At 39.2% G+C, this 15,449-nt stretch overlaps 1 protein-coding gene across 1 annotated transcript in view; it reads left to right on the forward strand.

The window, feature by feature from the left end:
- ADAMTS16 (ADAM metallopeptidase with thrombospondin type 1 motif 16) overlaps positions 1 to 9,295 on the forward strand; it is a 366,708-nt gene extending 357,413 nt beyond the window's left edge. The window contains exons 17-21 of the mRNA XM_044295482.1: positions 359 to 560; positions 3,028 to 3,219; positions 5,763 to 5,987; positions 7,640 to 7,784; positions 8,511 to 9,295. Of these exons, the coding sequence (XP_044151417.1) occupies positions 359 to 560; positions 3,028 to 3,219; positions 5,763 to 5,987; positions 7,640 to 7,784; positions 8,511 to 8,626 (880 nt within the window). The 3' untranslated portion in view covers positions 8,627 to 9,295. The remainder of the gene's footprint in view (positions 1 to 358; positions 561 to 3,027; positions 3,220 to 5,762; positions 5,988 to 7,639; positions 7,785 to 8,510) is intronic.
- Positions 9,296 to 15,449: the final 6,154 nt, after the last annotated feature.

Here is a 15,449-nt window from a genome sequence, read left to right on the forward strand (position 1 = left end):
AACCCAGTGGCGGGAAGCAGGTTAATATGCTTCCATCTGCAGGTCTGGCCACGTGGTGAGGTGTGGCAGAGTGAACATGAGCAATCCCATTTAATGGAAGAACACATCAAATATACATGTGAATAGCCACTAGACACAGACAGACATGTCTGTAACCAGATAGCTGGGGGCCACATAGAATGGTATCAAGGGCCTCATGTAGACCACAGGCGGAGTACCCCTGCTATAAGGATTAAAAACATTTGCCATGTTCAGACTGGGCTTGCATAAAGGCTAAATAGTGTTATTTTTTTTTTTTTTACATGTTCCATATTTGTTATATGTTCTTTATTTTGTTTCTTTTTATAATTTTTTCCAGTTGGTCTGTGGGAAATTGGACAACATGCAGTCAGACATGCGGGAGTGGTGAACAGTTCCGACAAATTCACTGTAAGCAGAAAGCAAACTACAAAATGGAAATTGTGGCAAACAAACTGTGTTCCACAGCACCTCCTGCCCACCGGCAAACATGTAACACACAGAGCTGTCCACCAGCATGGAGTATTGGACCTTGGTCAGAGGTAGTAACTTTTTTCTGATCCTATTTTGTTTTGTAGCTGTTTCATTGAATGTGTTATTTTATTTATTTTCGATATGTTTATCTACACAATGAAATACCCAAGTCTTAGGCTACTTTAACACTAGCATTCGATCGGATCCGTCCAGACTTTTACATTGAAAGTCAATGGGGGACGGATCCGCTTGAAGATTGAGCCATATTGTGGCATCTTCAAACGGATCCGTCCCCATTGACTTACATTGTAAGTCTGGACGGATCCGCACGCCTCCGCACGGCCTCCGCACGGCTGCAAGCAGCGTTCAGGTGTCCGCCTGCTGAGCGGAGCGGAGGCTGAACGCCGCCAGACTGATGCAGTCTGAGCGGATCCGCATCCATTCAGACTGCATCAGGGCTGGACGGAAGCGTTCGGGTCCGCTCGTGAGCCCCTTCAAACGGAGCTCACGAGCGGATAGCCGAACGCTAGTGTGAAACTAGCCTTAGCCTAGTAGAAACTACAGTAAAGCCAGCACCGCATTGGCATACTATAGCTCTGTGCTGGGGCAGTATTATAAGAGACAAGGATTGGGTCCTGTGTTGTGAGATCAGGAAGGCCTGTCCCCAGGTTTCAGTCTTGTCTTTAGCACAAAACATTCAGCCTGTGCATGTCGCTGAATCTGTTTATACTGTTTGTAGTAACAGAATGCACAAAACTGAATGCATTAAAATACAGCACATACCAGTAATCTGAGTAAATCATTGGTCATATGGAAAATACCAAGAGATTTAAAAGAGGTCTTGTAGGACTTTGATCTTAATGGTACTATCTTTGGATTGGCCACCAATATCAGGTCTTGGAGGGTCACCTGGCACCCCTACTAATCAGCTAATTTAAGGGGCCACTGTGTATGCCTTTTATTGTTTACCAGTCACAGTTCTATACATTTAGTAGTTGCTGTATAGCAGGTCAGCCCCAATCACTTGAATGGGACTGAGCCTCAGAAAACTGCAGTCCCAGGAACAACTACTAAAAAGTGTATGGAGTTCTGCTTGTGCCTGGCTGTGCCATAGGCCCTTCAGCTGATCGCTGGAGGTGTTGGGAGACAGAACCCCACCAATTTTACTGGATATTGGTAAATATTGTAAAACCTCTTTAATAAAAAATGAACATGTATATAAGAAAGGAGTTTAGTGCTCTCATTAAGAGAAACAAAATAAGAGTATTGCAGGTTTGATAACTTTTAATGGCTAACAAAAATAGAAGTAATAGGATTACACGATTAAAGAGAAGAAGCTACACTTTCCTGTGGCTAAGCATTTCTGTAGCCCAGGACACGATGTTGAACACATGAAAGTTCTCATATTAAAAGGTAACTTCAAATCCCAAAAAGCGAGAAGAATTTGGGAATACAAATTTATAACACTGCTTGAATACTGGACTGAATTTGTCCCCGGGATTTATGACACACTACAAGATCTAAAGAGTCTTCTATAGACATAGTCGGGACACCAGGTCTCTGAGAGAACATCAATTTAGAGACCATAAAACTTTCACACCCCTTATCTGTAAGATAATTAAGGACTCCTTCTCAAGATCTTTAATATGTTGTTCTGTTTTTCTTTTTTCAAATGTCCATTCATTCCCCCCATGCCTCTGTTCCTATTGTATATATATTGCTGTTTCTTCATATATTCTTGTAGTACGCCTGATGAAGAGACTGGTGATGTCTCGAAAGCTCGCTATGTAACATCATTACTTCTATTTTTGTTAGCCATTAAAAGGTATCAAACCTGCAATACTCTTATTTTGTTTCTCTTAATGAGAGCACTAAACTATTTTTCTATTGGCTAACACGGTACCAGACTTTTTCCTTATAAGAAAGGATACACATTACAGGCTCACATAAGCATCACTATAGGTGGTGCAGAGGTTGCAGTCACATCCAGGCCTTTGTGTCATAAGGGGGGCATCACTCTGACAGCCACCTAAGGGGAGACTAGTATTAAACATGTCATATAATAAATTGGGGCCCAGTCAAAGATTTTGATTCTGAGCCGAGAAACACATCTGCCCACTCTACTTACAGTATGCAGTTTTATAATGTTTGTAGTTGCTATGTACATCATCTGTAAATTTGGACTCATTTATTGTCATTGACAAAAGTAACATACTTACAGTATGCAGTTTTATAATGTTTGTAGTTATGTACATCATCTGTAAATTTGGACTCATTTATTGTCATTGACAAAAGTAACATACTACAGTTTTAACTGATTAAGTAAATGTATGTACTTATATAATTCATATTTTTTTTGGAGGCCAAATAAGGCAAGGAGGTATTGTGTTTACAGAGCAGAATAGGACCATGAAAAGTCACATAGCTTGCTTATGTTTAGCTATTTTGTCATGACTTTACTGGTCTCTCTTCTCTGTACTTGAGTATAGACTATAAATGATAAAACCGATTGATGTATAGTTATTATGTTACTAGTGCTCCCGAACCTGTGGCAAAGGCTGGAGAAAACGATCAGTGGTTTGCAAGAGTACTAACCCTTCTCTTCGAGCTCAGATTCTTCATGACTCAGCCTGCACCTCTGAGTTCAAGCCCAAAATGCAAGAGAACTGTCTTGTTAAACGCTGCAAGTCCAAGGAACTGCAATGGTTGGTGACAAACTGGACAAAGGTAAGACTGTGTTGTTAAAGGGGTTCTCCAGGAATTAAAAAATGAAAATACTTACAGTATTTAAAATACTTTATTATTGCATTGTACTCATTAATACATTTTTTTATTACTCTTTATTAAAAATATGGCTTTCTTTTTTCTGTACAGAGTGGACATGCTGCATGCTTTTCCATCATCTAGGGAGCTCTCTGACCTAATAAACACTAATTCTAGCTCAGTTCTTATCTTACTGATAAGAATATGGCTTGGGGAACCTGTCACCAGTTTTATGGTGTCCTAACTAAGGGCAACATAAATAATTGACTGATTCTCCTAGCAAAATGCTGGGTCACTTTCTTTAATTGACCCAGTCAATCTGCCAATATCTTGTATTGAAAAGCTCCAGCTGATAATGATGAGTCCTGAATATTCATGAGCTCCTGACTCTCCCCGCCTACCTGCTGCTGAATGACATTTTTTTTTCCATATGAATCAGCAGCAGGTGGGCAGGGGAGTGGCTATAGCTCTAACTTAAATATACGCTGGACTCAATGACATCAGACTGGACTCGAATCAGCTCATTAGCTGGCAGCATCTTTGTGTATATATTATGTGGTAACCATCTGTCACACCAGTAAGTGAATACATCTAAGATACTTTTTAGTAGTTAATGATTGTATATAATTAGTTAGATTATAATCAAATATCCACATGACAGGTTCCCTTTAAATAAGTGTTTATGACCTCTTAGTAGTTTAGAGATAAGGGTTATTAGATGACCACACAAAGTCACATCAGACCTCCATATCAGACCTCAAATACGATCTTCAGATCAGACCCCATATCAGACCGCATATAAGATCTTCAGATCAGACCCAATATCAGATCCTCAGATAAGACCCCATATCAGAATTCAGATCAGACCCACATAACACACCTCAGATCAGAGCTCACCAGTATTGCAATTAGAAGAAGCTCTGCGTCTTATAAAGTAAAAAATACGAAAATTGGTGGTGTGCATCAGCAAGGGGAGCCCTGTGGGTACCATATATATTGTGGTTAAATATTGGATTATACCTCTAACAGACTCCTGTGTAGTCAGTGTCTACCATAGTATATTTCTGGGGCACTTTCCACACTGAAAATCTGAAACAAATATAATGCAATACAAGTGGGGCTTTACAAATCCCTAGAATGTTCTACTAGTTAAAATTCCAAAGAAAAATATTTAAGAATTCTCAACCATATCTGCAGATGAAATATTCTGTCAGGTGTGAACACAGTCTAAGCTCCATAGCACACAGACTGTTGATCCTGGGGTTGTCTCTTATTGTATTGAGGGTGTCACACAGCAGGCTGCAGTTCGACTGAGAAGAACCATCTGACCAGCACCAGAGAGAAAGGCAGGAAAACACTTGAGTGTGTGTGTGATGGGGGGAAGCAGGATTGGGATGTCCCAGTGTAGAAGAAAATACCATACTGCACAGAGATAGTGTGAAGTCTGTGCCACAGTGTAGTTTACTGTAATGAGACAGTGATCTCATAGCAGGAGGTAGTGGATTTTTCCATTAAAATATGCCATGCGTGTTCAATAATTGGCAGATTGTTGCATAGACATTATAGGGGGCCATTAAGAGCTACATGAAAGCACAGCCACTCTGGATCAAGAGAAGGTCATGACCCCCATGACATAAATTTCACTTGACACAAATGAAGTATATGTCCCCTGCCAATATTTTTAATGATAACAATTAATTCATTATTATTGTACATTAAGTTTAAAGGGAATCGGTCATATACTATATGCTGAAGCAACGGCAGTATAAAGTACAGACAGGTAAGTTGATTTCAGCGGTCTGCCATTTTAAGGTTAAAAGTAAGTCGTTGCCGAAAACTAACATCACAATCTTTGCATACTGGGCATGGGTAAAAATCTAATCTACCTGAGAAGAGTCATGGTTATTCATATATTCCTGCTCTCCTGCCCACCTGCTGATGACTGACTGTCTTCTATCTAGTTTTCTCCCTTTCTCTCTAGGAGAGAACTGCCAATCAGCAGCAGATGGGCAGGAGAGCAGGAGATTATGTATAACCATGACTCTTCTTAGGTAGATCTGACTCTTTTCAAGGCCTGTGCTCCAATGATTATGATGCTGGTTCTCAGCAAACACTTACTTTTAGCTTATGAGTGACACGTCGCTGAAATGAGCATTTCTGTCACTATTTTATGCTGCCCCCAGTGAGGTCAGCATATAGCTGATGACAGGTTCCCTTTAATGCTTGAGGAAGAAGGGCATGCCGTTTCTGCATCAACATCATAACATTTGTCAGTTAGCCTCAGAGACAGGGAGGTTAGGGACACAATCTTCATTTGTTCAGTCTGGGGGACATAATTTTCTCTCTGGCAGCTGCTTTTCAACAGCAGGTAAGGATGAGGGGAGACCACTGTCCTTATGCCATTTGAAGATATGTCATAAATGCTTTACAAGGGAATGTTTGTGTTTTGTACGTGATTGTATTACTTAAAGATTTCAGTGAATATAACACATGTATATTTTATTTAGTGCTCAGTTACATGTGGCATAGGCTTTCAGAAAAGAACATTACAATGTATAGAAAAGTATGTCTCAGGAAAAACTAGAGAAATATCTGCAAAAAAATGCTTACACCTGGAGAAACCAAATGTAGAGATCGAAAAAGCCTGTCAACAGCCTGAATGTCCAAGATACCCACTCCAGCCTGTGATTATTCATTCTCGAGGAGCATGGTACTCCTCTCCATGGTCTCAGGTAATATCATGTGTTGTTGTATATGTGAAGATTTTATCACAAAGTCAACTTGATAGCAATTACTTGTCCAGAACTCCAATAGAACTGAATATGGAAAAACAAGCATGTGCGGCCACCTCTCCATTTACAGGGACCTCAAAATGAGCCCTGTTCCCAAAATTGGGCCTGCACCTATCAGACATTTATGGCTTATGCTGTGAATATGCCATACATGAACAGATAGTAATACCTTTTTAATGAAACCTACTGTAATATAGTAATTGGCACAATATACACACTAAACATAAAACATAAGATATTAACTACATAGCTGATGCTAATCAGTGATGGCCAGTTCGCAGTGTTCGCCAGCGAACACATGCGATCTACCATCTTAACTGACAAGTCCGTCGAGGCACAGGTAAGTCCTTACCTGTGCCGGTGCGCGAGCCGGTCTGAAATAAAATGCAGTCTCCGGGTGCAGGCCGTTCCGAGAACATTCTTGGAACGGCCTGCTCCCGGAGACCGCATTTCATTTCAGACCGGCTCGGCAACAGGTAAGGACTTACCTGTGCCTCACTGGACTTGTCAGTTAAGATGGCAGATCACATGTGTTCGCTGGCAAACACTGTGAACTGGCCATCTCTAATGCTAATCGGCTTAAAAAATCTGCAAAAATGGTTATCCATTGTCCAAAATTAGTGAAAATGTTGTCCAAAACTCAGTAATGATGTCTTTTTACTCTTGTAGCATAAAGGTGACTAATGGCAGGATCATATGTACAGCTCATCATAATTTGGGAATAAGCTTTCTCTGAGCTCATGATGCTTTTTTAACAGCTGTCCATCTGCTAAGTTTGGTGTTGTGTTTAATGAAAGAAATAGTTTCTATGAATATTGCCTGTAATTTTATACAGGCCATTTGTTAGGAGAGCGAGATCTGAGCAGTGGTGACAAGGCTTACTTCATTTGTCATGACTGGAGCAGAACTGCTGGATAGTTTGAATTTCCACATACAATATGTTCAGCTAGTTAGATGTTCCAACATGTAAAGCTAGTTGATACAGTAACACATTGGTCCTCAAGACAAATGGAGGTTCTGAATGAAATATTTGAGGTACTTTTGTCATATGGTACCAAGTCACAATGTGTTTCATTAATGCAATTTAAATGGTATCCCAGTTATAGTAAGTTCTCCCCTATCCACCAGATAGAGGATAACTATTAGATTGGTGGGGGTCTGACCACTGGGACTATGGGGCTGACAAATAGCCAAGAATGCTTGGAGGAGCTTGGCACATGCTTGACCAGCTGCTACATTCATTTCTGGGTATATGGAGCTCCTGTTCTCATGATTGGTGGGTCCCCCACCAAAACTAACAGTTATCTCCTATCCTGTGAATAACACCATAGCTGCTAAAAATGACTGTTATATCTTACTTATAATTTGAGAAAAACTGGGTCATTATTATAACTGGTGGACATAACATAAACAGCAATTTCTTAACACTCTCATGTTATTTAAATTGCTTATAAAATGACATCAGGCTACTATTTACCCTGCAAAATAGTTGTTATTATAATAATGGTGTAATTGCAAAACTGATGAGAATCCTAGATGACAGGCGATTCACCTCTTTCACTTGTTTGATTGAAGTATTTTATCTCTTTCAGTGCTCAGTAAGTTGTGGAGGAGGGATTCAGCAACGTACAGTCCAGTGTCTTGGTCATGGGCGTCCTTCTTACAGTTGCCTTGCCAGTCAAAAACCTACAGCATCACAGGCATGCAACACTGAATTTTGTCCTCCTGAAAAAAAAGGTATGTGGTGTCTGTTAATCACAATACGGCAACATGCAAATGGGACATAATTTGCAATTGAAAACTTCATTGCAGATTTGGCATGGAATGTTTGGCTTAATTGCCAGCAAAAGCAGCATGTTTACAATTATTTTAACATTTTTTCTGGACTATGTGGATGAGATTATATTTAGGGATTTACAGTAGCAGCAAAGTGGCAATGAAAAATCTTCTTCACAGTACAGTACTCCCATCCAAAGCATTACTGCTGATGGAGACCAAATGTAACCCAACACATCCATCAGCAGCTTCTTGCCTCTAGCACATGTGCAGTTCCATGCATTGTGTTTTTCAGTGCAGGGCACTGATAGACGTATCCCTCCATCAACAGCAATGGGATGGTGCTTTACAAATGAGGACATTGGTGCTGATCTCTTAATAACAATATATTAATGAATAACTTCTGTTTCCAGTACTTTTGAGAAAAGCGATAGGGCCAACACCTTTAACTGTTGGTTCACACTGGGATCTTAGGTCCTGTTTTTATAGGATTCATGATTGATCACATTGGCTGTTGAGTGTAGGATGGGACAACCCACTTAGTAGTAAAAGTGGTTATAGACCAGAAAACCCCTTTAAGAGACCTATTCTTGCATCTACTCTGACACTTCAAATACAATGTTTGTCTATACAATAGTAAATTTGCACATATTTAAAAACTTTACAAACTTTCTGCTCTATTCACAGATGTGTTCTGCAAAGATTATTATAATTGGTGTCATTTGGTACCCCAACATGGAGTATGTGGTCATAGATTCTATGGCAAGCAATGTTGCAGATCTTGCACCACATCAAAACTATAAGATTAAAAAGGCTATAAGGAATACTGGACACAACCAAGATTTGAAGGTTTATCAAGGGTGCTAACTACAAGTGCTGTCAGTATTGTGCCTACATCCACAGACCTCGGACAGAAAATGTATATTTGATGTGTTTTCTACCAATAAAGTATTGGCGTAGGTGCGAAGCAATATTTTAAGACATGCGATATTGTACAAAGGTTTCCAAGTCACTTGATTCTTCAAGAACTGCTAATTCGTACTGAACAGCACATGGGAACTTGTCATTTCAGAGACTTGCGGGAAAATGATGCAGAACAAATTTTAATTTTCTGATCTTGCTGCACTTGTCTTGAATGGAGGTTGTGGCTGAAGAGAGCAGTTTTGTTTTACTAGTCAGTGTTCCCTTCCAAGTTGTCATTACGGAGCACTTCCGACAGCTGGATTCAAGTGCTTAAAAGGGAATGTCAGCACGGCTGGTTTTATCACCTGCTGTAAAACTCAACCATATTATAAAACTGACTTCATTCAATCCACTGTAAAACTGGATAGCCCTCTGGTGCTAGCATTGATTTCTTGACTACACTGGCAATGTATATTATATTATTAATGTGCTTCTTTTTCTTCATTTTCTATAATGAAAAAGTAAACTCACTTCCTTACAAATAACAATATGTAACTTGTCACTGTAAAGGTACAACATCAATTCATTGTATCACATCAATTCATAATAATAATTATCATGATGATAATAGGCTATTTTACATTACATGTCAGAATTTATGAATAAATCAGAAAGTGCATATAGCGATGCTGAAAAAAAACTGGACAACAGTTTTGGTGCTACAGTCTTTACAAATTTTTTGTGTACTGGAGAGGATTACAACAGATTTATCATGGTTATGAATACCTCTACAAGGGTTATATTGTGTAAAGTTTATTGCTAAATATTTATGAACTTTGAACTTGTTTTTTAATAAACTTTTTTTATGAAAAAATATTATTTTTATTGTCAAAATTAGTTGATTATGAACTACACAAGTTGAAAAATTGCAAATGCACCTCCTGGCCAATCAGATTACTGGTGTCTTTATTTTTAGGTAATGTTCACACCAAGAGGTATACCACAATGGAAGTGAAGGTGCACTGCGCATAAGTCAGCAAACCTGTATTTCTTCATAAATTGTACAGGGAATTTTATATGTTGACCTTTATAAAAAACAAAACAAAAAGAAAAACATTTATCATTGTGATTTGTGCCCCTATAGACATGTCTCGTTTTTGCACATATTTAATAGAACAATCATAACATTCCATTTTATATAGTGGCACAGAAAGTTTAATATCACCTCTATCAGTATATGTTGTATGCTAGAACAGGACTTCTCAAACTTTTTCTTCTGGGGTCTTATCAATCAAACCACGGTAATGCCTGGGCTTCACCACTGGTTAACATCCTTACCAAGAGAGACGTGTAACTGTGGTCTGGTCAGCATGCTGTGGCAAATAAGTTTCACAGTGACTCCGATCCTAAAGTTGTCAACCACAATGCACCAGTGTCAGTTACAGTACTCCAGAGTCAAATACATTGCTATCAACAGTACCCAATCAGCAAAGAACAATGAACATTCATGTGATAGATCATTTCTGCTGTAATAGAAAAATCATATTAGCAGCCTATCCTGCTTTTAGAGATGCTGCATCTCATTGAATATATTTTCCAGGACTTTATGGGGTAATCCCTTCCAGATCCTGACATTTTTCAACTTCCTGACCCTGCCTCATTTTGAAAATGTGATATGTGTCACTTTAGGTGGTAACAAATTTGGAATACTTTTACTTAACCAACCAATTCTGTTTTCTCATGACATATCATACTCCACATTAGTGGTAAATGTGAGTCGATATGTTTTACCCCAAACCGTTTTTTCTAGTGATTGTCTTATGGGTTTGCTTTTTGCGAGATAAGGTAACATTTTCATAGGTACTATTTTGGAGTATATACGACTTTTTGATCTCTTGATTTTAGTTAACCAAAAAATTGCTGTTCTGTTCTGGCATATTTTTTATTTTTTTTAATTTTTTTTACAGCAGTCACCTGATAGGTTAGATCATGTGATATTTTCATAGAGCAGGCCATTACAGATATGGTGATACCCAATATGTTTATATTTTTATTTTTGTTCTGTTTTACACAATTAAAGCAATTTTGAAAATAACAACAATCATTTTTGTGTGTGTCCATTTTCTGAAATCCGATTTTTCTTTCTTTTTTTGGCAATGTTCTTGTATGAGGGCTCATTTATTTTTTAAGATGAGGTTTCATTGGTACCATTTTGAAGTACATGGGACTTTTTGATCACTCAATGCTATGCTTTCTGTGAGGTGACCAAAAATTTCTTCCCTCTGCCTGCACAGCACACATTGGGAGTTACTTCCTATTGCACTGTACATGTATGTATTGTTTAAATGTATGTAATAATGCAATTTTCACATTGGCCACTGGGTCTAATTATAGGTCATGATTCCCTGTTCTATACAGGTGACTTTTCAGTAGCTAATTAACATTATCACTAGGGATGAGCGAACCCGAACTGTATGGTTCGGGTTCGTACCAAATTTTGGGGTGTCCGTGACACGGACCCAAACCCGTACATTTTCGTAAAAGTCCGGGTTCGGGTTTGGTGTTCGTCGCTTTCTTGGCGCTTTTTGAAAGGCTGCAAAGCAGCCAATCAACAAGCGTCATACTACTTGCCCCAAGAGGCCATCACAGCCATGCCTACTATTGGCATGGCTGTGATTGGCCAGAGCACCATGTGACCCAGCCTCTATTTAAGCTGGAGTCACATAGCGCCGCCCGTCACTCTGCTCTGATCAGCATAGGGAGAGGTTGCGGCTGCGACAGTAGGGCGAGATTAGGCAGATTAACTCCTCCAAAGGACTTGATTAATTGATCGATCTGCAGCTGTGGATCATTGAGCTGCTCATACTCAATTGCTCACTGTTTTTAGGCTGCCCAGACCGTTTGTCAGTCACTTTTTTCTGGTGTGATCGGCGGACATTTTGTGTCTTGTGGTGTGCCAGCACAAGCTGCAACCAAGTGCATTTAACCCTTAATGGTGTGGTTGTTTTTTGGCTAATTCCTACATCAGTGTGAAGCTGTCACACCAAGTGCATTTAACCAACAATAGTCTGGTTATTTTTTGGCCATATACTACATCAGGGGCAAGCTGCGCCTGTCACCAAGTGCATTTAACCCTCAATGGTGTGGTTGTTTTTTGGCTAAATCCTACATCAGGGTGAAGCTGTCACACCAAGTGCATTTAACCATCAATAGTCTGTTTATTTTTTGGCCATAAACTACATCAGGGGCAAGCTGTCACCAAGTGCATTTAACCCTCAATGGTGTGGTTGTTTTTTGGCTAAATCCTACATCAGGGTGAAGCTGTCACACCAAGTGCATTTAACCAGCAATAGTCTGTTTATTTTTTGGCCATATACTATATCAGGGGCAAGCTGCGCCTGTCACCAAGTGCATTTAACCCTCAGTAGTGTGGTTGGTCAAGCTGTCACACCAAGTGCATTTAACCATCAATAGTGTGGTTATTTTTTGGCCATATCCCAGTCTAATTCTGTCAGTAAACCTATACCTGTCACCCAGCGCCTAAATACTAGGCCTCAAATTTATATCCAGCTAAATCTGTCGTTACTGTTGTAGCTGGTCAAGTTATTTAGTGTCCGTCAAAGCACAGTTTTTGTTCTGGGTTGAAATACAATTCCCAATTTAGCAATTTCATAATTTAGTGGTTTCTGCTGTATCAGAGCTATTTGAAATCTATCCCTAAAAGGGTATATCATATTCAAGGTGCACATAGGGTCATTCTGAATAACTTCACACACCCGCTACTGTGCATTTCCAAGTCTAATTCTGTCAGTAAACCCATACCTGTCACCCAGCGCCTAAATACTAGGCCTCAAATTTATATCCAGGTAAATCTGTCGTTACTGCTGTACTGTTGTGGCTGGTCAAGTTATTTAGCGTCCGTCAAAGCACATTTTTTGTTCTGGGTTGATATACAATTCCCAATTTAGCAATTTCATAATTTAGTGGTTTCTGCTGTATCAGAGCTATTTGAAATCTATCCCTAAAAGGGTATATAATATTCAAGGTGCACATAGGGTCATTCAGAATAACTTCACACACCCGCTACTGTGCATTTCCAAGTCTAATTCTGTCAGTAAACCTATACCTGTCACCCAGCTCCTAAATACTAGGCCTCAAATTTATATCCAGCTAAATCTGTGGTTATTGCTGTGGCTGGGCAAGTTATTTAGTGTCCGTCCAAGCACAGTTTTTGTTCTGGGTTGAAATACAATTCCCAATTTAGCAATTTCCTAATTTAGTGGTTTCTGCTGTATCAGGCCTACTTTAACCCCTTAAGGACACAGCCTTTTTACACCTTAGGACCAGGCCATTTTTTGCAAATCTGACCAGTGTCACTTTAAGTGCTGATAACTTTAAAACGCTTTGACTTATCCAGGCCGTTCTGACATTGTTTTTTCATCACATATTGTACTTCATGACACTAGTAAAATTAAGTAAAAAAAATATTTTTTTTTGCACCAAAAAATACCTAATTTAACAAAAATTTTGAAAAATTAGCAAATTTCTAAGTTTCAGTTTCTCTACTTCTGTAATACATAGTAATACCCCCAAAAATTGTGATGAGTTTACATTCCCCATATGTCTACTTCATGTGTGAATTATTTTGGGAATGATATTTTATTTTTTGGGGATGTTATAAGGCTTAGAAGTTTAGGAGCAAATCTTGAAATTTTTCTGAAATTTACAAAAACTAAATTTTTAGGGACCATTTCAGGTCTGAAGTCGCTTTGCGAGGCTTACATAATAGAAACCACCCAAAAATGACCCCATCTAAGAAACTACACCCCTCAAGGTATTCAAAAGTGATTTTACATATGTTGTTAACCCTTTAGGTGTTGCACAAGAGTTATTGGCAAATGGGGATGAAATTTGAGAATTTCATTTTTCTGTCTAATATTTCATTTTTACCCATTTTTTCCACTAACAAAACAAGGGTTAACAGCCAAACAAGACTGTATCTTTATTGCCCTGACTCTGCAGTTTACAGAAACACCCAATATGTGGCCGCAAACTACTGTACGGCCACACAGCGGGGCGTACAGTGAAAGGTGCGCCGTATGGTTTTTGGAGGGCTGATTTTTATGGACTGGTTTATTTACACCATGTCCCATTTGAAGCCCCCTGATGCACCCCTGGAGTAGAAACTCCCTAAAAGTGACCCCATCTAAGAAACTACACCCCTCAAGGTATTCAAAACTGGTTTTACATACGTCGTTAACCCTTTAGGTGTTGCACAAGAGTTATTGGCAAATGGGGATGAAATTGGAAAATTTCATTTTTTTGCCTTATTTTCCATTTTAACCCATGTTTTCCACTAACAAAGCAAGGGTTAACAGCCAAACAAGACTGTATCTTTATTACCCTGACTCTGCCGTTTACAGAAACACCCAATATGTGGCCGTACACTACTGTACGGCCACACAGCGGGGCATAGAGTGAAAGGTGCGCCGTTTGGTTTTTGGAGGGCTGATTTTTATGGACCGGTTTATTTACACCGTGTCCTGTTTCAACCCCCCTGATGCACCCCTGGAGTCGAAACTCCCTAAAAGTGACCCCATCTAAGAAACTACACCCCTCAAGGTATTCAAAACTGATTTTACATACGTCGTTAACCCTTTAGGTGTTGCACAAGAGTTATTGGCAAATGGGGATGAAATTGGAAAATTTCATTTTTTTGCCTTATTTTCCATTTTAACCCATGTTTTCTACTAACAAAGCAAGGGTTAACAGCCAAAGAAGACTGTATCTTTATTACCCTGACTCTGCCGTTTACAGAAACACCCAATATGTGGCCGTACACTACTGTACGGCCACACAGCGGGGCGTAGAGTGAAAGGTGCGCCGTTTGGTTTTTGGAGGGCTGATTTTTATGGACCGGTTTATTTACACCGTGTCCTGTTTCAACCCCCCTGATGCACCCCTGGAGTCGAAACTCCCTAAAAGTGACCCCATTTTGGAAACTACGGGATAAGGTGGCATTTTTTGGGGGAGTATTTTTAGGGTAAATATAATTTTTGGTTGCTCTATATTACATTTTTGTGAGGCAAAGTTACCAAAAATTGAAATTCTGATATTTCATCTCCATTTGCCATTAACTGTTGAGGAACACCTAAAGGGTTAATAAAGTTTGTATAATCAGTTTTGAATACCTTGGGGTCAATTTTAGGGAGTTTTTACTCTAGGGGGGCTTCAAAAGGGATATGGTGTCAATAAAAAAAGGCCATCAAAATCGGCCTTCCAGAAACCATGTCGGTCCTTTCCTTTTGCGGCCTCCCTTTTACGGATACAGCAGTTTATGACCACAAATGTGGCGTTTCTGTAAACTGCAGTATCAGGGTAATAAATTTTAACTTTTCTTTGGTTGTTAACCCTTGTTTTGTTACCGGAAAAAACGGACTGAAATGGAAAAGTGCCAAAAATAGCGGTTTTGGCACCGTTTTTTTTTTTTTTTTAACCGTGTTAATCTGGGTAGTTAGGTCATGGGATATTGTTATAGAGGAGATTCTTACGGACGCGGCAATATCTAATAAGTCTACTTTTTTTTTACAATTATTTAGGTTTTTGACTATATTATCTTTTTTGATACAACATTTTTTTTGGGTATCTCTAAAGTCTAAGTGTCATTTTTTTTATTTTCTTTTAGCCAATTATCTTATGTGCGGGCTAATTTTTTGCGGGATG

The sequence above is a fragment of the Bufo gargarizans genome, chromosome 5 (genome assembly GCF_014858855.1).
Source record: "Bufo gargarizans isolate SCDJY-AF-19 chromosome 5, ASM1485885v1, whole genome shotgun sequence".
Classification (NCBI taxonomy): Eukaryota; Metazoa; Chordata; class Amphibia; order Anura; family Bufonidae; genus Bufo; species Bufo gargarizans.